Genomic DNA, 23804 nt, shown 5'->3' on the forward strand with positions numbered 1-23804 from the left:
TATTTGGAGAGTTTCTTTTTATTATTTATCATTCTATGGTTTTCTGAGTGAAATCTTAGAGAGCTGGTTTTGTGATGAGCAACAGGCTGGCATGCGAGAACCTGAAACAGGAGACAGTTCGGTTTTAACATTTGCATCTTTCTGCCTGAAGCCTGACAGGACTCTTTCTTGCCTCCAGATTCCAGGCTTTCCTGATCGAAAGCGGTTTGGAGGAGGAGCGTTAAAGAACTTCCATTATGACTGAGTCGCACTCACCCTGTGGAAGAGCGAGCGGTGGCAGTTTGCACAGCTTTCCTCTGCCTGTGTCAGGCTATTAACTTCTCAGGCTTTGATGAAAACATCTCAAAATGCTACCTCACCCTCTCATGGAAGATTGAAAGAAAGCAACGATGTGGAAGCTCCTGCTTGGCCCCTGTTCTCTGTGTTGCTCACCTCCCTGTCCCTGTTGATAGCTTATGTAAAAGCCTCCTGAGGACATGAGATATTGTCAGAGCAGTGCAGTAAAGGAGCGGTGTCGAGGACTGCACAGAAGACTGACTCTGGCTCGGAACCGGAGGGCGTTGTAGGTCTGCGATTTTCCCACACTCGCTGCTGAAGGCTTAATTAAGTACTTCAGAAACATACCTGTGTTGTTATACCTTTTTGTGGGGAAAGGTCATGTTAACCACCCCTGAGTTATCCACCCCAAGCCATCTCTGTCATTTTTAAGAAGCCAACTGGTGTTATTTCGATTTCTCCGGCCTCATTACACACAGGGATGCCTAAGAATAGCAACCCTGTCTCCTCTTCCCTGGAAAAGGCTTGGTGTCTGGGAGAGACGAACTAATAGCAGGAGTTAATAGAAATACAGATTAATAATATATGGAGACTAGACCAGAAAAGAAGGCTTCTGTGAGCCATCGATGGCTTCTCCGCTCCTTAGGGTGCGGCTTTCCAAGTGTCTCTGCTTTCTGTTTGGAAATGGGGTGAAATCTGAGAGCAGCACACGGGCAGTAAGAGACTTACTGCCTCTTTGGTGTTTGTTGTTTTTCTGGTTTGGGTTTTAGTTTTTAGAGGAAATTCAGCTCCTGAAATGCCCTTTAATATGATGAACAGTAAACTAAGAATATTATCCTTGAGTTAACACTGTATTTAAGTAAGTTCCAGAGTAACGCATTCACATAAATTATGCACCACTGTTTGGGGTTTCATAATCACGCCACAGCTTTTTAGCAGTGATATGTATGTGTTTGCATAATTGTTCATCAGTATTTCCTAGCCCATCTTTTTTGCCAGTTTAATTCTCTCAGCCCAGTTCTTCCTTAGTTTATAAAATGGGTTGCAAAAAAGGGGCTATAATTGGCTACTGCGTTCAACACCTTATTATCCAGATTCTGCTCTGCTGAAGCTCTCTGCTCCCTGGTTTTGCACCAAATTAAAAAATAGTAATATAAATGCACAGTTGCAGTTCTTTTAAAACCAGGTAAGAACTGCTAAGTTCATCTTCCGTTCATTTGGACTAAATTTCAGAAGGACTCGGGAAGGCAGGGTATGCTGGGAAGGAGTATGAGCAGCTCAGAAAGGTGGTCCTGGGGATTGGAAGAGCACTTCTCCTGAGCCGGGCTGTTCTGTCTTTACCTCCTCACTGGCAAGACCAAGGCCAGTTTCGGCTTCTTTGCTGGCTTGATTGTTCTCTGATATAATTGTATTATACAAATTGTGATCTGTGTGTGGAATTTGGCACAAGTATGTTGCGGCAGAGGCTGTAAAGTTGAGAAAGTAGAAACCAAATGCTATACGAAGTCCTATCTAAACTATCTAAAACTCTTCATATTTCTTTTCAAAGTTAAATCATGGGGCATGAAATGCAACTCAACAGTAGAGCATTTACATAGCATGTGCAAGGCATTAGATTTGTTTCCAATATCAAAAATTTTAATAAAAAGTAACTAAGTTAAAACCCATTCCTTTTTCTCTCCTTTCTTCTTAATTAAGAAACTCATTCCAATTTCTATCATATCTTTCCTATTAAGAAATAAGCAGAACACTGTATACATAATAAATAAATAAATCTTTAAAAAAAAAAAAAAGAAAGAAAGAAAGAAAAGAGCTGGGCATTGGTGCACATGCCTTTAATCCCAGCACTCCAGAGGCAGAGGCAGGTGGATCTCTGAGTTCTAGGTCAGCTTGGTCTACAGAGAGAGTTCCAGGACAGCCAGAACCGAAGTACTCCTGTAGAAGAGAGAGGAGGCAGGGAAGTGGGGGGCGGGGGAGACTGGAGCAAAGGGTCAGTGGTTAAGAGTACTTGCTGCTCTCGCAGAGAACCTGGATTTGGTTACCAGCACCCACATGGGCAGTTTACAACTCACTTCCAGGGGATCCAGCACCTTCTTCAAACCTCTGTAAGCACTCTGCATACATGTAAAATAAAAATAAATAAATCTTTTTTTTTTAAGGATGGGGGGATAAAAGCAACCCATCAGCAATGGCTATGGGATCAGACTTGATATATTAATAATCTTCAATTCCATTTCTTCTACCAGCTTGGTTCTTTGAACTATAGTTTTTCTTTATAATTTTATGAACTTTTTGTTTAAAAAAAAACTTGTAAATAAAATAAACATCACACACCCAAATTAACCTGACCCAAAGTCTATAGATCTCAGTGAGCGTCTGTACGGTTAGAGCAGCCATTATGAAGCTGGCGAGCTTCCCAGTGAATTTTACACTTTTACTGTCAAATATATCCATTTTTGCACTTAGTTTTGAGCTATAGTTTTCTAAGAAAAAATACATTTTAATCTAATCATCTGAAGTAAATTTGTTACAAGTATATGTAGCAGCAAATAAAGCTGTTTACCAAATGAGTGTTATTTGCCCGACATCCTCAAGAGAATGTTCTTGAAGCATGACTGTTGGCATTCTGACCCGCCCCTTGGGGACCTGCCCTGCGTCCTGATGTAAATCCTTTAAGGAAAAACCCTGCCTTCTTCTTCCTCTTCCCCTTCCTCCCTGCCTCGTCATGATGTGTGCTCACCTCTCCTTTCCCTCCCTTTCTCTTGCTTCCTCTCTCCGTCTTTCCCTCTCTCTGTCTCTCGTCTTTCTAATTTAGTAAACTCTATTTGACATGTGCCTGCATGGTGTGAGTGACTTTCCACTGACAGCGCCCCAGCCCAGCAGCCCCTCTGCATGGCGTGTCTCCCCCACCCACCAGGGCACCGTGGCCCAACCCACCAAGGTCTCCTGCACACTTTATCATTACAATGACTTTTAAAAACTTACATATACTACTTGTAAACAATAATTTAATATAATACAAAAAATAAATGACTGTAACTGCCAGAATTATCTTTTGATGTATTGAATCTTAATTATCTTCTTGATAACACAAGTTGCTAGTAATAGCTGTTATCCATTGCTGTTTTTCTCCCTGAATAACTCCAGAGCTCTTGACCAGTATTCTCATTCAGTGTAGAGGCAACCAGATATTAAAACATGGATGCATTCATCCGCCCCTTGGGTGGACAGGACCCTTACTTGGAACCTAACTGAAGATTTAGGTGGTCTCTCTACCTCAGTGCCACTGGGGTGCAGACACACTACTCTATCATACAATACCTGGGCATCTTAGAAAATAGCTAAAAAAATAAAAATAAAAAAGTGAGGGTACTCACACCCCTCCTTATTCCTTCTCCCCTAAAGCGGGTTGTAAAACCAGCTGCCTCTTCCATGAACTTGCTCACAAAAACCTTCATTCTACATGTCTGCTCTTCATCCTGGGAGGAAGGAGCATTGTCCTCAAAGATGGAGATACAAGCAGAATCTGAGAAGTATGCCTTACTATCAGGCACACCCAGCTTGTTCGAGGTTCAAACCATCTGTATGCTTTTCTCTTGTTAATCTACCTGTTGCTGGCGCCTCCACCATGAATGAGAAAAGAAAATGTCTTCCCTTACCTGGGGTGTCCATCTATATAGTCACTGTTACTTTTCTGTCCATTTTGGGTTTGTTTTTTTTTTTTTTTTTTTTTTTTTTTTGGTTTTTCGAGACAGGGTTTCTCTGTGTAGCTTTGCGCCTTTCCTGGAACTCGCTTTGGAGACCAGGCTGGCCTCGAACTCACAGAGATCCGCCTGGCTCTGCCTCCCGAGTGCTGGGATTAAAGGCGTGTGCCACCACCGCCCGGCTAATTTTGAAGTGGACTTCTTGGAACTGATGTGCTGGGCCATCAAACTGGCATGAGGTAGGTGTTCCTGATTGCTGCCTTTTCCCTCATCTCAATGGTGTATGTGTGTTAGAACACTTAACAGGTAGAGCTGTGGGTAGATACTTAATACATAGTGGTTTCATTGTAGTTTTTTTTTTGTTTTTTGTTTTTTTGTTTTTTTGTTTTTTCGAGACAGGGTTTCTCTGTGTAGCTTTGCGCCTTTCCTGGAACTCGCTTTGGAGACCAGGCTGGCCTCGAACTCACAGAGATCCGCCTGCCTCTGCCTCCCAAGTGCTGGGATTAAAGGCGTGCGCCACCACCGCCCGGCTTCATTGTAGTTTTTAAAGTACAGGTAACATCCTGTTCTAAGTAACCTGATGGTTTCAGTGGAATTTCGACATTGATTTAATGCCTTAAAATTCAGAAGACACTGAGGGAAAACAGGAGAAGAAACGAGAAATGCATTTCTTCATAGTTGAAAGACAGCTAAATCACTGCACAGGGAAAAGAGGGGTGCCAGGAAGTCTAACCCTGGGCCTCAACTCTCCCAGTGGACGTTTGCCAGTGCACAGCATACAGTTTGCCAGGGCTCTTCCATAGGATTAAAAACTATGCACCTTCCAGTTACAACTAATCCGCACCTCTGCAGTAGAACTCCAATCAGTTGCTTTCAAACTTAGAATTGTATAAAAATCTCTTTTAATGCTGGATTTAAATTCAGATTCCAAGGTTTTATCTGTTTTCTTTCACATCCGTTAGTTCTATGTTATGCAATAAGATAATAATTTTATATTTTGGACATTTTTAGTTTTCTCATGTGTGAGGGTGGGCGTGGGGAAGCATGCCTGCAGAGGCCAGAAGACAGCATTGGATCCCTGGAGCTGGCATTACAGGCAGTTGTAAGCTGCCTGATGTAGGTGTTCTCACCTGCTAAGCATCTCTCCAGCCCCTAGATTATATATATATAACAGACAAACCAAGTGACCCCCCAATGCAGGAAGTGAGTCTCTAGTCTTTCTGAAAGACAGGCGAACTAAGAAATACAGAATACATAGATTGTAAATCGTGTACTTTATGAGTAACATTTTAACAAAGTTTACCAACATTCAACTTTAATCTCTACTTAGTGATCTGGTCATTTTCTCTCCCTCTCAAAGCCATGCCACCTACTGGTAAACCAGGAGATATTTATCTTTGGTATATGGCTATCATTCTTGGGGATGCTATTTCCTTACAGGTATCTATTAGCTCTTTCTAATCAGTGTTCTGCTGGCTGTCCTAACACACTGCATCTGTTGACCGGGTTTTGTTTTGTCAACTAACTAACTGTGATTCTCATTACGCCAACTTCCTGAAGTTTTCCATTTTCTTGGGAGTGGAAAGGGGGCACCAATGGTCTTAAAATGGATTAGCACAAGCATCAATAGGCATGTAGGCACAGATCATTTTAGGGGGCCCATTTTGCCATTTTCGGTGGACTTCTGCGTGTTTATCTTTAACAGAATTGAGCTGCTTATGAATGCAGCCCATTGCTGGTTCTTTCTTCCTGCCTCAGCTCACTGTCACTTTAGTCCTTGTTGGCAAAGGAACAGCTCACTTGTACAGTAGTGCTGTGGTAGCCTTCCCCAAGGTGCGCATGTCTTCCAGATGCCAACCAAAGGACAACTCTAAATAGTTATTCACTTAAGGACTTTGCCTGTACCCATCCCCACCATTATTTTTAAATAGACCTGTCTTAGGTGTCTTCATCACTGTTCTACTGCTGTGAAGAGACGCCATGACCAAGGCGGCAACGCCTATAAAAGGAAGCATTTTATTAGGGGCTTGCTTACACTCCCAGAGGCTTAGTTCATTATCATCACAGTGGGGGGCAGGGCAGCAGACATGGCAGACATGATGCCAGAGATGGACCTGAAAGCTACATCCTGATCCTCAGGCAGAGCAAGAACCTGGGCCTACCGTGGGCTTCTGAAACCTCAAAACCTGCTCACTCCCAGTGACACACTTCCTCCAACAAGGCCACACCTCCTCATCCTTCTAATCTTATCAAAGAGTCCCACTCCCTACTAAGCAATGAAATTTATTAGCCTACAGGGGGGACATCTTATTCCTACCACAACAATACCTAATAGGCATGTGTGAAAATGTCACATTGAAACCCATTATATTGTACAATTGATAGATACTAGTAAAAAGCAGAAGCAACCAAAACTAAGATCTGAAAATGTTAAATAACTGTCAACAATTTTTTTTTTAATTTGGAAATCTCGAAAACATTGCAACAAGGAAGTTTGAAAATAAGTAACTGTCAACAGTTTCTTTTAAAACAACATTTTTTAAAAAATGTGGAATTCCTGAAAAGAAAGCTGTAGTGAGAAAGAGCCAACCCAGTGCTGCTTGCTATTGGTTGCTCAGAACCTATTTCTGAGGATGCCGCCCGCACGCCTTGGTCACGATACAGAGAAATCAAGCTGGAATACTTGTGCCCTGCTGACTAGTCCTCAGTGCCCAAAGATGCTCTGCAGATGTCGGGCGAGATTGCCATCACCAGTCTTCTCAGCCTTGGACCATGTGTACAACAATATCAACTAGCTAGAGTCCAGCATTATAACAATACCGGGTCTGTCACTGGGTAGCCAGCCCTCATCTGATTGGATTTGATACCCACTGCACAGGAAGGAATTTGTGTCTGGTACTGTAAGCCCCAAGAGCCCATGGCTCAGATATGGCCCCTAGTGGAGGAGCGGTTGCTGGTTTCCTACATAGACATGGCTTGCCCATCAAATTGCCTTCTAAACTAACTACTGTCAGCTTTGTTCAGAGAACCTTCTTCTGGTAGTAGTTGCAGTTACTGCCGGGACTCCTCACTGGACAAAGGACTGAGAATAAATGACAATCGGATGCACAACCATAAATGAAATGTTTGTATCATGCCCTCCCAGGCTCAGAGAACATTGTAGAAGGAATAGAAAGAGATGGAGAAGGCTCAGGTGATGGCAGATGCTGGCTTCTAAGCATACCGTGACTGTTGCACTCTTGAGAACTCAGCTGCTGTGATTGCCTACACAATTGGATCCATCAACACCCTGTCCTGATGGAGGAAGACTCCATGCCCCCACCAAGGATTTTTATACAGTTAATGGTTGGTGGGGGAGGAAGAGACATTCAGGAAGCTGGCAGACAGGGAAAGAGGGACATAAATGAGAAGGATGGCATACTTCTGGCTTCTTCACCCAGGACAAAGATCTGACAGGCTTCACCCCCTCCCCTTGGTAATTCCCTTTTGACTGACCGGTCTAAACTCCATGCATCCTAGGCAGGTCCAGACACGGGCTGGGGGCCAGCCAGCCCACTCTTCTTTGACTAAGCTGGCTTTGACAAAATGAGAGATAGGAGACCACTCCTCGGCCACTGTTAAAACCCCCAGCCCTCTAAGAGAAAAACAGATTTCAGCGTCTGGCTCCCCTTTCCACTTGTGAAAAGTAGCCTGTCTCTTTAGTGGGGTGGGACACATGCACTTTACTTTCAATAAAACTCATGTGTTTGCTGTGACTGGTTTATTTCCTGCCATTTCAATCTTTACTTGACAGAGAAAACAAACCTGACCCAGGATTCTTAAGACAGTAACAGCCCCCAAACCTATAAACAGACCCTCACCTGTGTTCTCTTAGGCAACTGACATGTTCACTGGAACACGAGAAACCAGAAGTCGTGAAAGTAGAAGTGGGGTGTTGTGGAAGAGAACATTTGTTTAACTATGTAAGTAAGTTTTACATTTGTTTGTGTTGCAAAATATTTGTTTAACCGTGAAAAGATGTATTGATTTTGTTTATGCTGCATTTGTTTAACTATATAAAGATGTGTTGCTGTTTTACCTTGCCTGCCTAAGGTGCCTAATTGGTCTAATAAAAAGCTGAGCAGCCAATAGCTAGGCAGAGGAGGGATAGGCGGGGCTGGCAGGCAGAGAGGAAAGGGGAGCCAGCCAGCCAGCCCAGAGGCCAGCCAGCAAAGGTAGGGTGAGGAGGAAGCCAGCCAGACATGGAAGAAGCAGGAAAGCAGGATGGACAGTTCATAGATGAGGTAAACGATCACATAGATTAATAGAGATAGAAAAAAAAGCCAGCTAGAGACAAGCCTAAACTAAGGTTGAGCATTCATAATAATAAGTCTCTGAGTCATGATTTGGGGGCTGGTGGGTCCAAGAAAGCCTGCTACAATGGGGCCAATTGGGAGGAAGAAGAAGTGTGTGTGGTGGAGGGAAGAGAGTAAAGAGGCAAGGGGTGAATGTGATTGGGATATACTGTATACATGTGTGAAGATGTCATAAGGAAGCCCATTATTATGTATAATTAATTTATGTCAATACAAAGGAAAATAAGCCAAGGCCTTGTCACATCCTTCCATGACAAAGCTTCTCTTTAGCCTCTCAAAGTAAGAAACAGGATAAAAAATGTTATAAAAATTAACTTTTTTATTTCCCCAGTCCTTTCTGAGTAAACAGGTTAGACAAAGTGTAATATTCAGTTAAAGTAAATGGTCCCAGTAGCTGGGAAATGAAGCCTTTTTCAATCAGGCTTCCAATTATCCCCTTTCAACACACACAAAGAAACCTAAGTAAGGTGTTGAATTATAGATCATTAGAAGTAATACTTGATAGTAAATGACTGGCTTTTGATACTGAATTTAGAAGTGAGTAAAAAAAATAAAATCTCATTCATTCATATCTATTTTTATGTGAAATTTTCTCAAATGTAAAACCATAAAAAGCAGGATTAAATGATACAATCTTGCTATTTCAGATGTATGGGTTATTCATTCATAAATACACAAAGGAGGAGAGAGAGAGAGAGAGAGAGAGAGAGAGAGAGAGAGATTTTCAGGGCTGGTAAGATGGCTCAGCAGGTGAAGGATCCTGCTACTGAACCTGACAACATAATTTGATCCCAAGACCCACATGGTGGAAGAAGACAACCAATCCCTTACATCAGTGGTTCTCAACCTTCCTAGTGCTACGATCCCAACCATAAAATTGTTTTATGTTTTACTCATAACTAATCTTGCTACCATTATGAATTGTAATGTAAATATCTTAAAAGAGTTTGGCCGGGCGGTGGTGGCGCACGCCTTTAATCCCAGCACTCGGGAGGCAGAGCCAGGCGGATCTCTGTGAGTTCGAGGCCAGCCTGGTCTACAGTGCGAGATCCAGGAAAGGCGCAAAGCTACACAGAGAAACCCTGTCTCGAAAAACCAAAAAAAAAAAAAAAAAAAAAGAGTTTGACACGCTCAGGGTCGTGACCCACAGGTTGAGAACCACAGTCTTAGGTTGCCCTCTGACTCCATAGGTGCACTGTGATGTGTGCAACACCCCCACCCCACAAAAAAATAAAGTACATTGAAAATTTCCAGAAAGTTTGTATCCCACATTTAATGCAAAGTTATCTAACTGTGTCATATTTCAGGCCACTGATCTAAAGAGTGGAATGCATGCTATAAAAGTCCTGAAAGTGCAGTAGCGGGGCGGGAGGGAAAGCTGGGGTTTGGGGGTTTGATTTTTATTGTTTTTCTGAGACAGGGCACGCTATGTTGCCCAAGCTGGCCTCTGATCCCTAGGCAAAAGTGAACCTCACCACCTACCTGCCTCAGCCTCCGAAGTACCCGGGATCACAGGCATGCGTCACCACTTAGGACACTTGGTTTTGATCCTTTCCCCCAACTTGGGGGTTTCTGAGCATTTAGACCTGTTCCCCAGGAGCTTCTTCAGAGAGTGAAGTTCCTATCTGCCAGATCAGAAAGCAGCAATCACCTGCAGGCTTCAGCTCTTGCGTTTCTATTCACTGTTCCACACATGCCCAATATTGGCTCCTCAAACCCCCTCCTCACTCCGAGTTTTACAACACTGTTTTTTGTTGCTTACTGCATAGGTATTGTCCCTCTGCTCTGGTCCAGTACTCCTTTGGCTTACCCCTACCCCCGACCCCCGACAGTGACCGTCTCATCCTCCTGCTGGGTGTCTTTTTAAATGTGGCTCCCCTAGTCAGGTCACTTGTGTTTCCTCAGCTTCGAAAGTCTGCCCAAGCACTCTGTTCTCGGAAGGCTTCTCAATAGGACCTCCCACCCACCCCTAATTTCAGTCACACGGCCCCCAACACAGTGTACTTCACTGCCACTTCTCTGTCCACACATGCTGTTCCCTCTGCTCAAGCCCTTTCTAACTCTTACCCTAGGAGACCTGGTTCAGAATCATCTCCACCAGGAGGCTTTCCCTGGCCCTCCTAGTCTGGGCTTGGGGCCTGTCTAACTAATCCTTCCAAGTAATACCCTGGACCAGGAGTCACTAGCTTAGCACGGAACATACACTGTTGAAATGGTCCTCAAGAAAAATGAGTGAATGACTATGGGCGTACGTTAGTTAAAATAGGAAGGAAGCCATTAGGCAAAGACTCAAGGCTACCCGTACCTGAGGATTTGTAGTCTCGTTCCCCGGATGTGTGCCTCACAGTACCTGGCATAGTAACTCCAAAGCAAATACTTGATTTATTGAATCATTGTTATAAAAATAGAAAAGGCAGGGAAAAAAGTTCACCCACATAGGAGGAATTCCTAAAGCCTATTAATAGGTTAATTCTGACTTAAATAATTTCAGGGCCCTAAAGAAAATTTCATCCAACCGGGAATCCGTCATCACTTTCTTACTCCTTCAGTCTCTCACATAGTGAAACTTTTTTTTTTTTTTTTTGGAGACAGGGTCTCTCTCTACATATCCCTGGCTGTCCTAGAACTCACTCTGTAGACCAGGCTGGCCTCAGACTCACAGAGCTCCACCTGCCTCTGGCTCCCACGTGCTGGGATTAAGGTGTGCGCTCCACACCCAGCCGTGAAACACTTCTCGAGCCTGTCTCTGAAGCTGGCTCCATAGAAAAGTGAAGCAGCGAAGCCTCCCCTTTGTCTTGTATTGGCTCCGCTGTATTGTTTCCTAACCACCAAAGCGAGTTAGTAGAAGCGCCAAGGTACTCAGAAATTCAGAATTGAACAGGATTTCCTTCCTCTTTCCAGTCTGCATACTGTCTCATTAGCCTCAATAATACAGGGGTCTCCATACACTTCCAAGTTTGCATATCAATTCCAGAGTTTATATACCTTCTAATGTCATTTGTCTATGCTCTAACATGCTGAGATTCCCTGGAAGCTGCCTGCCAGAAATCAGTCCACAAGTTTGTATCAACATCCCTTTTTTTTTCAGCTAACGTGGCCCCTAAGACTGGCCCTCCATGTGGAACAGCTCATACACAGACAAATCATTTCACTGCAACCGCAGTATGCCACAGTCCTGAGCTCTGAAGGGTGCTTAGTCACATCATCTAAAGGCAGGATCTCAGATTGGCAGCCTGGATCCATTTTAGACCTGAACACGTGATTTTTAGCTATATGGTTAAATTATCTGTCATTGTTAACCAGCCACTCCCAAACTTATCCGTGTAAAATATGCCGTTCTGTTCACTCACAAGTCTTTGAGCCGACAATCTAGGCTCGGTTTAGCTAACAGTTTGTTCTCACCTGGGATCGCTTACATGTCTGCAGTCATCTGGCAGCCAGATTGCCTCATCCACATGTGTGGCAGTTAGTGTGGGCTATGGAGCTGCCGCCTGGCCCCTGGAAGATAGTGCCACCTCTTCACACGTTAGTCTGAGACCACTGGAAATATACAAGTATCTATGGCCAATTTTTCAAGCCACTGTTTTCTCACGTCATGTTTACCAAGATCCAGAGAAGAAAAAGACTCTATCTCTTGGCTTGTTTTTGTATAGAGTCCCACTGTGTTGTCCAGGCTGGCCATGCACGCAAAATCCTCTTGCCTCAATCTCCCAAGCGCTAGGGTGGCAGCTGTATGCCACCATGCCTAGCTAAAGACTTCCTTGGTGGAAGGAACAGTAAAGTCACATTCAAGGGGCACACAGAAATGTGGGGAAGAAGCTAGGTAATGCCTGCAACTTACTGTAATGGCTTCTTTTCACCTGCTTCATTCCTCCTCTCCTTCCTTTCTTTCCTCCCTCCCTCCCTCCCTTCCTCCTTCTTTTCCTCCTTCCTTCCTTCTCCCCCCTTTCTTCCTCCTTCCTCCCTTCCTTCCTCCTTCCTTCCCTTTCTCTCCCTCCCTCATTCCTTCCTTCCTTCCTCCTCCTTTCCCTCCATTCTGAGATGTCCTATGTTAAGTTACATGCCAGTCAATAGAGGAGTAACGAGGTAAGAGAAGACCATTTAAACTCACAACTCGAGGTTAATGAGCAAAGAAAAACTCTTTCATAACCCTCTTCTGTGTGCTGAGGATCACTCCTCAGGGCCACACTGCATTCTGATTTTGGAACCAAGCAAGCAAGCAGTAGCAAGACTTCTCTTTGTGCACTGACCTAGGCCACTGTGGCCCTGTGTGTCCTGCCCGTCTTATCTGTAACCAGTACAGGTTCCATGGAAATGCTTTTTATTTCTTTTCTCGCAAATCGTATTATAAAACACCCCAGCCCTTGGGCTGGGTGGCCATGTTCTAGGTGTTCTCTAGTCCTGTCATTCATGTATTAGGGACTGTGGTCCTTTACCTTTTAGTTAGTGTCTACCCAGCCCAATAAGCCCTTTACTGTCAGAAGCCTCTAGCTGCAGAACTTTGTCTTAGCATTCACTTCTTTTTTGCCAGCATTTCAAGATTAGAATTTCGCTTCTGGAAAATCACCTTGCCTGATCGACTCAGCCGTTTTTCCTTCCCGTGCTGTTGCGTCTGAGTTTACAATAGTAAATCCTACTTTACAAAATTGTTCTTGTAAAATGAAGTGAGGTAACGTCTGTGGGAAAAAATCTGGCCCAGGCCAGCCTCGGTATATGTTTCCTTCCTGAACACCCCCAGTCATGAGGTCTCTACCTTCCAGTGACCGCAACCAGTGGTCAAGATGGAGGACAAGGGAGTCCAGGAGAAGGAGGCTGGACGGTGGTCGGCTCTCAAGGACTAAAGGCATTGTTAGGAAGCAAATGACTAAAGAATTTATAAACGTTCTAAATGTATTTTCAGAAATTAAGATGAATGACAGTTAAACATCCCAGCTTGCTTTAAGTGCAACACTTAAGGCTCTCGACAGTTCCAACCCTGGGAGCTGAGCTCATCCGTGGGAGGCAGTGGCAGGGAGTGTCCAGTCCTGGTCCCCTCCTTCCCGCAGCTCTTCCACTTGGGGCAAAGCACATTGCGTTTTCTCCATAGGCACTGATTACAGGCCCTGCTCCTTCCCGGCTTGAGTCAGGACTGAGAGAGAATTCTGTCACATCTGGCAGGTGCTAACTCCCACAGTTCCTTTCTCAGTTAGCATTACATTCTCTGCCTTTGGGGGGAAAAGAAAGCCTTCCTTAAAATGGAACAAATAATTGGTCAATATTTACCTCCGGAGAAAGGAACCAGTTCTCTGCAAATGCCCTCAGAAATGACCTGGGGTTAATAATACAAAAAAAAAAAAAAAAAAAAAAAAGTTGTGCAAGAATTTTAGATGCAAGCACGTTGGACTTTCTGCCTAATGTGTCCGTTAAGCAACTCTGCCTTGAGTGACGTGCTGACCAAGGAGACACGGTGAACTGGTGAAACCCAGAACGTTCCGAGAGAAGTTTCAAAGCGAGACAGAGGCGCTGGTGTCTCGTAGACTCCCTGGCCCGGGTTAAAATGGCAGAGTTAAAGGTAAGGACCCTTCCGGCTGGATTTGGATTAAGATGGGAGGATCTACCTAGGGGTGTCACTTACACAGGACAGTGGGCGCACTTAGCGTGTGTCAAAGCCCCAACACTAGAAAAAGAACTGAGAAGAGATGGAGAGAACGTGAGAGAGGAGGGAAGAGCAAGAGTGGAGAGATAGCTAACTGGTTTATCGTGCCTCCCTCGGCAAGAATGTGTGGAGTTTTCTGGTGTCAGAGGTGAAGAAGGCTTGGGGTGGGGGCTGTAGAGATGGCTTGGTAGTTGCGAGCACTCGATGCTCCTCCAGAGGACCCGAGTTGTTCAGCAGCTCACAACTCTAGCTCCAGAGGCTCTGACACCCCTTTCTAGCCTTTGTGGCCTCTGTAGGCTCATGTGCACACACACACACACACACACACACACACACACACACACGCGCGCGCGCGCGCGCGCGCGCGCGCGCACGCGCACACACACACACACTTGAAGGGGCCTGACCTTAGGCCCTGCGTTCAGATGCTACCTTGCAGTGTTGGTGGGTGATGACGCTGATTGCGCTGAGGACACGCGGGAGAAGTGATGAAAGAAGGCAATTGTATCCTTGCCTTTGCTAATTTCTGATATGGTCTTGTGGATCAGTGGGCGTGTTGAGAGCTCCCATTCTAAATGGACACTGAGCATTTCTCTCTGTGGCTCCTGCTCTCTGTCATCCTTGTGGCTGCAACTCCGCGGACTGCTTCAAGGCCAGCCAGTTCAATGTGCTCAGTCTGCTTAATCGTTCGGTAGCTCAGACTCGGCTGTGGACAGTACTTTTTTATTTAATGTGCCATTGAGAAGAATGAGTGGGCCACGTGCTACAGGTGCTGTATGAGTTAGCACCCTTCACAGTAACCCTGGGGTGTAGGTGCCCTTTTTTTCTATTTTTTTTTTTTTTTTTTGGTTTTTCGAGACAGGGTTTCTCTGTGTAGCTTTGCGCCTTTCCTGGATCTCGCGCTGTAGCCCAGGCTGGCCTCGAACTCACAGAGATCCGCCTGGCTCTGCCTCCCGAGTGCTGGGATTAAAGGCGTGCGCCACCACCGCCCGGCCCTTTTTTTCTATTTTAAACCAATAAGGAAAACAAGGTTCGTAGAGACTAAGGCACTATCCAAAGTCCCTGCTGGTAAATGATGGAGACCAAAGTAGAACTTGGGTTTCTTGGAGTTCAAATTTCAGGCCCCCAAGAGAGGGTTGGGGGCACCTGCTAGCCTGGTGCCTTTGGGCCAGGGAGAAGAGTGTGTTCCCAGTGTCTAAAGCTCACTGCATGCAACCAGAACTAGAACGTCCGGGCACATGGGCTCAAGCTGAGTGGCACAGACTACCTGGGCCTCTTCCTGGGATTAGGGATTGAATGTTGCCAGGATGCTTTTCAATCAAAGCTGGGATGGTAAATCAAGCAGCTCTCTAACTAATAGGCACCTTAAAGGCCCTTAGCACCACAGCAAAAGAGTTTTTCTTCTTTATCGTCACACCAGATTTAGAGTTAGCTCTCATTCGGTGCTAGTTCATGACATAGCCATTGATGCATGATGGGAATTTTGGAGAAGCTTCTGGAAGGAAGGAAGCTGTTCCTAGGTGAAGCAACAGGGGACTAGGCCAGAGGACATACCATGTGTGAAGGTGCAAAATATGCAGGATGATCTGTGCATCCCGGGAACCGAGTGTTTCAGCTAAAGTGGAGCTGCTGCATGAATAGGGGTGCCCAGGAGGGGACCCATGTGCAGATATGAACCGAAGGGGAATGGGCCCAGATAATGGAGACTGTTATGCCAGTGGTTCAGTTGAAGATGTGGAGGAGGGGCATTCCTCAGAGCTTTGTTTTCTGATAGAAATCCTATGAGGAAGCTCATCAAGGCATCCTTACCATTTATAAATAAATCATATCCAAAATCCTGTCCTGCTGCAATGTTTAAGCAACTTATTATGCATGCAAATGGCACCCTGGCCTTTGTTCTCAGTTTCAAAGGCTTGCCCGGCCTGCTGTCTAATCTCCAGAAGGAAAGGGCATCTCCAGAGGTCAGGAATCTTACCACAGAGAGCCAGACTGAAGCGCACCCATCCCAATCAATAAACATTATAAAACCTACTTTAAAATGTTCCTCGTGTTTCCTCCATCATTTCAACGGCTGTGTCAACACCAAACCCGGAATGAAGTCACATTTACATAAAAGCACGGCTAGAGGAAGAAAATTCAAAAGCTAAAGTGATGGCACGAGGTTTAAGGTGGAGCCACCACATGCTTGAGGATGTCACTTCCGTGCTGCCATTTCACAGATGCACAGCTGGTCTCACATGCAGACTTTGGGCCCCACCGGCGGACACTAGACTCGCTGGCTTTGGGTCTGAAATGATTCTTAGGGTTAGTGAGAAGGGGGATCCACTGGCCTACGGTTTCCTATTGGGCTACACCAAATTACTATAGATTTACTAGCGTAAGACAACACATGCATTCTCCTGCACTTTTGGAGAGAGGATATCTGAAATCAGTCCCACTGGGCCAACATCAAAGGGTCAGCATGGTTGAGCTCGTCTGCAGGCCGGAGAGAAGAATATTTCTCTGGCTTCAGTTTCTAGAGAGGCCGCATTCCTTGCCTCACAGCTCCTCCCTTACCTTCAAAGTGTATTACTCAGATCTTTGCTTCCTCTTTTTCAGCCAAATTACCTTTTACCTCTGTCCTAACAGAACACACGTGATTTCACTTAGAGTGCCTCAAATAATCGGGAATCTCCCTATCCCCAAAGCTGATTACTCAATCACATCCGCAGATGTGTATCTGCTCACGTTTCCAAGTTCATTCTTAGTTACCTTGGGGCAGCCGGGAAATTACCTCAGGCCGTGGGCGAGGCAGCAGAGGTTAGGGAGACCTTCCTTAGACTCCTTCCCAGATAAAGGATGGAGACCAGAGGAGACAGCGAGTAATAAGGTGACAGAGACCAGTGTGAACGACCGACTGCCTCTCCTCAGGTTTTTATTAAGATGAGCATGAAAACTGCAATTTGCTCCCATGACTTGAGAGGTAGAAAACCTCTGCTCTCCTTCCTCAGGCCAATTCAGGAAGTCAGAGTTAATCTGTCTTAGGATACGTTTGTTTTTTAACTTTGCAGTCAAAGGCAGTTCTTTGAACTGTATTTTTCAAATACCTTTCAAGGTATTGAGAGAAGAGATGGCTAACTCCATCTCTGGCCATGGGTTTACCTTTTAGCCTTTGTTTGCTTTGGGACAGGAAGGAATAACAACTTGTTTTTGGCTGTCATTAATTTATCTCTTAGCTTTAGAGCCAGTTTAAGCTCTGCAGTGGTTCCTCTACCCAACGGTTATGAACCCCAAACTGCTGCTCTGGTTCATTGGTCTGTTTTGTTTCATTTTTGTCTTTAATTTCTTCCAGACAGGGTCTTGGGTAGCCCAGGATGGCTTTGAACTCACTATGCAGAAAGGGATGACCTTGAACTCCCAATCTTCTTCATCTGCTTCACGGGAGAGATCATAGGCTGGGCCACCACCCGAGGCTTCTGGTTCATCGTTAACTAAGCCATAACAAGCACTTTGAGGGCTGTTTGCCAAAGGGCTGGGATTTCAAAGTCCTAAGCTGTCTGTTGAAAAGCCTGCCTCTTAGTCTCAGGCCATAAGAAGTAAGACACAATGATCATTCCAGACCATTGTTCAGCCTGCAGCAGCGACCTGCGTGTTTGCTTAACATCCTAGAGTCTATGATTCTGTTAAGGTTAGCCAAGAGAACTGGATCCTTCCATAGGGAAAAAAAAAATAATAATAATAATAATAATAATAATAATAATAGAAGAGCCCTGGGCCTCTGTCTCCCCACACACGTCCCTACTTCTATAGGCCCCAGCACAAGGAGACAAGGTGTACCATCTGCTCCCCACATCAGGTGTTACCCAGAACCTGACTCAAAAGGACCCCTTCAAAGGACTAACAAGTAAATCACATCCTGGGGGCCAGGCAAGAATTGAAAAACTGGATGCCAGTGAGCTGCCAAAGAAGCGACTCTACCCAAGTCACGTGGGCCCCAGAAATGTATTCTTTCATTTAACAAGTATGCATGTATTTCTCTTGGAGAGAAAGAAAATCGTATTTTTATATAGCACCAAATTATTCCGAAATCTGAGCTGAAAGAAATATAAACACACTCGCCTAATGTCAGGTTTTTATTTCACTTTTTGCAGAAGGTGCATCTTTATATAATCCCAGAGGCAGCTGAAGCTGGAGTGCCTGGCTTTTCACAGCTGATAAAAGCAGAGGCCGGAGTCTGTCCTTGGACTCAAAGCCTTGAGACAGCAGCTGCAAAACACAGCTCCCTCCTCCCTCCCTTGCAAAGCTTTCAGTGGCAAAAAAAAAAAAAAAAAATCTAACAAACGCCTCTATAATTTTGCTCCTGGAAGGTTAGGAAGACCAATGAGCTAACGGTGACTCAGCATCTTCCGGCCGCCTCTTAAGCCACTTCCATGAGGTGGGAAAAAAAAAAAAAAAGATATAAAATTGCTACCTCCCTCCCCCTTCTCTCCCTCCCTCCCTCCCTTCCTGCCTCCTTCCCTCTTTCCCTCAGAGCTCTGGTGGCTCCCTCCTAAACCAACAATTGTTCTTTCCCCTCTACCTTAGAGCACAGCCTTCATCAAATGCTTCAGAATCACTGATTCCCTTTTTTCCCCTTGTTCGGAATACACTTAGGACCTTTGTCCCGAGGCCAGCGGTAGCAAAGACCAGGGAAGGTTAATCAGTGAATCCACCCCTGCCTGCCAGAAAGCTCTGCTGGACAGGGCAGCTCTCAAACCTCCCCCCCTCCCCGCAGACAGGAACAAGGCCACAGCCCCACCAAGAGAGGCAGGCCTCTGTCATCCTCAGTGGCGTCTGTCACAGGCTGATCTTCCATTCTGTGTCACAGAATGGAAGATAATTGGAGGTCATTACTGATTCTCAGCAGCTCAAATTCAGTCCTGTTGGTGGTGAGCAGGAGGGTCATTTTAAGAGAAGAAAATTGTTACTCCGTGGAGGTTCGGGAGAGTGGATAGGCTCTGCCATCTCCCCAAAGCTATAATTCCAAACTGCATGCGGCTTGGAACAAATCTCATTAGAATAGAACTTGGTTGGGGGTGGGGGTGGAGGGGAGATTCTGATAAGTTTTCAAAGAGTTTTTTAAAAACTGGGGGGGGGGGGGGGGGTTGAGAGGTATAGCTCAGTGGTAAAGCGCATATGCATGAGGCCTCAAGTTCAATCCCCAGAAACACCTTCCCTCCACCCCCACCCCCAAAACCCCTGTGTCTGAAGGCAAATGAATAATTTCACTGCCGTTGCTTTCTAGGTCATAACATTTCACATTTCATATTCCTTCCAAATATAGACACTGCTGGCCTGATCATCGCTCACACATCCAGGCGTGTTACATCTAGCTCATTCTTCCCAGAGCTGCCAAGAACTTTGTAGGGCCTACCCTCCACCCACATCCATCCTTCTTATATCTCTTAAAGAACTGTGCTCAGATGGCGGCATTTCACTCACCCAGTCAGGCTGCACTCTCCTTACCCTAGGCTAAAATCAACTCGTGTTTGAGTTAGAGCAAAGGGAGTTCAAATCCCACTCACCACAGCAATCATGCACTCTGAGGACTGGCTCTGGGGGCTTACTGAATAGCTTCCATGGGCCAAGACACAAGGTGCACAGAGGTAAATAAAACTGGCATAGTCCCGACCTTCAGGAAACATGGAACAGCAAAGAAGCCAGGCAGTGACAGACCTACACCAAAAGTCAGGTGCGCTAAGCATTGCAAGAGTGAGTCTTGGCTCACAATGGATGAGCAGTAAGTGAGCCAAGCTGTTGCAGAATCTGCTGTTCTTCCTCAACTTGACCAAGAGATCATAAGCATGATTTCATGCAACCATTTTGTAAATAAATTTCAAGAGAGGGGAACTGAGCTGTGTTCAGGGGGCTAATGAAATTCCAGTGGAGCTGAAGTTCGGGGTAGCGGAGGCTTCCTGTATAGATCCGCCACAGCTCTCACAGTTTGTGGACCAGCGTATGACTACGTCAGCTGTGCCCTTGTTTTCCAAGAAGCAGGACTGACTTCGTTCAAACCAGCAGTTCCTTGGTCCTAGCTCAGCTGTCTGTGGATAACTGAGATATTCTTTGAGGATCAGTTTTTATTGACTTTACCAACTACCATCAACAAAGCAGTCTTTACCATTGAGGGGAGTATAAATTTCAGGAGACCCCTGTAAGTTATCTTGTTGAGAAACTTCATTTTGCCCTCTGTGTTGTGAACCTAAGAGATGGCAGTCATAGTAGGCTCCGTTCCATTGTTTGGAAAAGATTCTTGGCTGGAACATCTCCTAAAAACCATTCTGTCTTTAACCCTTCTTTTCTTGTATCCACACAGATGCAAATACACACCACACACACACACACACACACACACACACACACACACACACACACACACACACACGATGACCCAGGTAACATTGGCTCCCGTGGAAGATGTTTTCTAACAGACATCTTCCCGTCTCTTTAAAACCACATACCTCTTCCCAATTTGGGATTTGGGTTTCTTGTCTGTTTGTTTTAGGGTTGTTGCAGGGGAAAAGGAGTTGCAATGTAGAGCCAGTAAGTTCCTGCTGGTTTGGAGTTGAAATAGTGTCTGAGCCATCTCCCTCCCAGGAATTTCCAGACAGAACTAAAATTAAAGAGCATGTTCTTGAAATGGGATCATTAAAAGCAAGCTTATAACATCAGGCAAGAATGGTTAAGGGCAGAAAAGTCTGTGCAATATCCAGTATTCCTCTCTGGTTAACTGCAAATATTTAAAATGCACAAACACATATTGTATTTCCTAAATGGCTCAGCAGCCAAGACAGAGCAGATATTACAATGCATGGCCTTGTAGTTATCCTTGCCTTTGTAGAATGGCAATGTTGTAAAATGCTCTTTAAATCCTGTTAGGGGCTGGGAATATGGCTCAGCAGGTAGATCACTTACAGCTCAAGTGTGAGGACCAGAGTATGGATCCTCAGAATGCACCAGCTTAGGAGAGGTGGGGCCCGCAGGTCCTGCAGCAAACTGGCTAGCCAGGCTAGCAGTGAGCCTCCAGTTCAGAGAGAGACTTTACCTCAGTCAATAAGGTAGAGAGCAATTGAGGAAGACACTCAGTATCAACTGTGGTCTTCCACATCCACACATATATTCACCCACACCCATGTAAAAGCATGTGCACACACACATACACACACACACACACACACACACACACACACACACACACACACACACAAATACATCCCAGTAACAATGAAATTTGTGTCTTTGTCACATGCAGTACATTTCTGGATTTGGGAATGAGTGTGCTTCAGAGGACCCTCGCTGCCCGGGTTCCCTGCCAGAAGGACAGGTAAGTGTGAAGGGAATTCTTGGAGAGCTCCAAACTGCAGACCTAGAAGACAAGCCTGTTGGCCCAATAGCTCCATCCAACACAGCTCTTCTAATTTGGCAGACAAACTGTCTAGTTTGCAAGATCACTAGGACAATGGTGTTGCAGCATAGTAGTAACAAGAATATTAAAACTGGATTTAAATTGGTGATTAGCTACAGCAAAGGAACCAACCCAAATTAATGAAATTAACTACAGAACTTCCAGGATATGCCCCAAAGTCCAAGGGTGGAGGAACTTCCTGGGAGCCCCCTTTGAAGTACATCAGATATGACCATGATGAGAAAATAAGTTACTTGAGAAATATATGCATGACGATGTCCTCACCAATGCTGGTTATAATAGCAAAACTACTGGAAACAGGTTTATTTTCAAAACATTTTAGTGGCTATTTCATGGTATGTAAAGTACTTATAGACTGGGCATAGTGGCATAGCCCCGTAATCCCAGCACTCATGAGGCAAAAGCAGGGGATCTGGAGTTTGCAAGCAGGCTGGGCTACATATCAAGACTTGTCTCAAAACAAAACAAAAGAAAAGCTCATGACACGGTGTGTCCATTTCAAAAGAAAAACTCCTGATCATTATAGGCTTATATGTCACATAGGATCCTCACTTGGAGGCAAGAACAGAAAGAAATATATGAATATTAATATTGAGCAGCTTTGGTTGGTAAGTTAATGGGTCATCATATACGTTATGAATTTTCCACAGTAAGCGTGTATCACTCTTCTAATTGGAGGAAGTCACAAAGATATTCCAAGTGTCCATGGGTGGGTGATAGTAATGTACAGTGGCCCAGAGCCTTCCCCTTCAGGCCAGGATCTCTCCCCACTGTGCTGATTGGTGGATGATGCTTCCGGTAGTGGAATGATGCTGAGTGCTGCCTCCTTTGTTTTAGAATAATCCTCAGGTCTGCCCCTACAATCTCTACGCGGAACAGCTCTCGGGATCAGCCTTCACTTGTTCACGGAGCACCAATAAGAGAAGGTACACGCGGAGATCAAGTCTGACGTGCAGTCTGGAGGACCTATATCCCAGCCACAGTCTCCCCACGGTCCTCCTTGTGTGCTGCGTTCTAGGGTAACATCGGGGACATCCAGGCTTGTTCCCAGCGAGTGATTGGCAGAAGAAAGCTAGGGAACAGCGGCAAAAAAGCACCCAAGTCCAGTCCCATTACAAAGTCTCACTAGAACTTCACGAGAAATGTTTCTCACACTCTGACTTTCCTCTAAGGATTATTTAGTTTCAAACTGCAGTCAGAGAAGATTCAGACGTCTTTCTCAGCTGACTAGAAGCATTATGTTCTTTGCGTGAAAACCGATAATCCAAGCTGGAGTGCTTGAAAGGTCATGTATTATGGCCCCACGTGGTTTGAATTAATAGGGTTTTTCCTCTTCGGAATTTGCCTTTCCCAGAAACCAGCACATTCATTAGCACAGTATGGCATGTTCTATGCTCACTCTAATCCTACAAGTCACCTCAGTGAACTTGCTTTCTAATCAACGTCTAAGGAGGAGGTTGGATGCAGACCTGAAGACCCAGGAGGCAATTATGTGTTGTGGTTTGGATTCATAGTATCTAATTGTAGGGAGTTCAGGTCAGGTATGTGTAAAGAATGACGTTGCTGACTTTGGAGATTTGAAGGAGAGTTGGAGTGGTCTTATACTGCCTAGATAGAAGGAGGAGGTGGGTTTGCCTCCACTGAGTCCTCCTGAGAAGCAGATGGGCCAGTGAGCGCAACAGCACAAAGAGCCACATGTATGGTAAATATCACCTCCCTTCATGATGAATCATGTCCACTTTGCAGGTAGGCAGGCAGGCAGGTCCCCTGTGGTTAAGTCCTTGCTCCTACTTCTACTGTTGAATGGGTTGACCAAGCTGTCTACCCGCTCAGATCCTCTACATTTGTACATTGGATCCTGAGAGATAATGTAGGTGAAGGGATAGGATCTCTTATATTTGTCAAAAATCAAGGATTGAGCTGGGCATTGTAGTGAATGCCTGTAATCCCAGGGCTTGGAAGGCTGAAGTGGGAGAACAGGAATTTGAAGCCAACCTGGACTACATATCCTGCCTCAAAAAACCAAACCAACCTAGCAAACAAAACACAAAACAAAAGTGAACAAGTAATCAGAGTTGTTCCTATTGTTATTTGGCTATCTCTTCCTCTAGACAAGATAAGGTAACCCACAAACCATATCTGTTCTTATTTATGACTACCTGGCCTCCATGACTGTGTGCTTGACTTCATGGTCTATCTACACTCCGGCCACCCGGTCTCCAGAATCTGCTGCCTGTCCCCATTATTCAGCAATATCTTCAGCCGGCAGGAGCTGAGCTCTGTTCCAGGAGGCTGAAAAGGAGCTCTTGGCATTTCATTAAGAAGCTGGCAACATTCCCTGCATCCGAATTAAATCTCTGTCCAGGGCAACATAGTGTAGCCTGGGGAGT

General features: G+C 45.1%; 3 protein-coding genes across 3 annotated transcripts in view; 2 read left to right on the plus strand and 1 right to left on the minus strand.

Moving 5' to 3' along the window:
• Rabl3 (RAB, member of RAS oncogene family like 3) overlaps positions 1 to 1943 on the plus strand; it is a 34821-nt gene extending 32878 nt beyond the window's left edge. The window contains exon 8 of the mRNA XM_052740662.1: positions 179 to 1943. Coding sequence (XP_052596622.1) covers positions 179 to 244 — 66 coding nt within the window. The 3' untranslated portion in view covers positions 245 to 1943. The remainder of the gene's footprint in view (positions 1 to 178) is intronic.
• Positions 1 to 23804, minus strand: part of Gtf2e1 (general transcription factor IIE subunit 1) — a 111977-nt gene that overhangs the window by 65810 nt on the left and 22363 nt on the right. The gene's annotated exons all lie outside the window — the stretch shown is intronic.
• Hgd (homogentisate 1,2-dioxygenase) overlaps positions 13391 to 23804 on the plus strand; it is a 49278-nt gene continuing 38864 nt past the window's right edge. Inside the window, exons 1-3 of the mRNA XM_052740658.1 lie at positions 13391 to 13886; positions 21241 to 21312; positions 22252 to 22340. Of these exons, the coding sequence (XP_052596618.1) occupies positions 13872 to 13886; positions 21241 to 21312; positions 22252 to 22340 (176 nt within the window). The 5' untranslated portion in view covers positions 13391 to 13871. The remainder of the gene's footprint in view (positions 13887 to 21240; positions 21313 to 22251; positions 22341 to 23804) is intronic.

Source organism: Peromyscus californicus, unplaced genomic scaffold (genome assembly GCF_007827085.1).
Source record: "Peromyscus californicus insignis strain IS unplaced genomic scaffold, ASM782708v3 Scaffold_16__1_contigs__length_79575227, whole genome shotgun sequence".
NCBI lineage: Eukaryota > Metazoa > Chordata > Mammalia > Rodentia > Cricetidae > Peromyscus > Peromyscus californicus.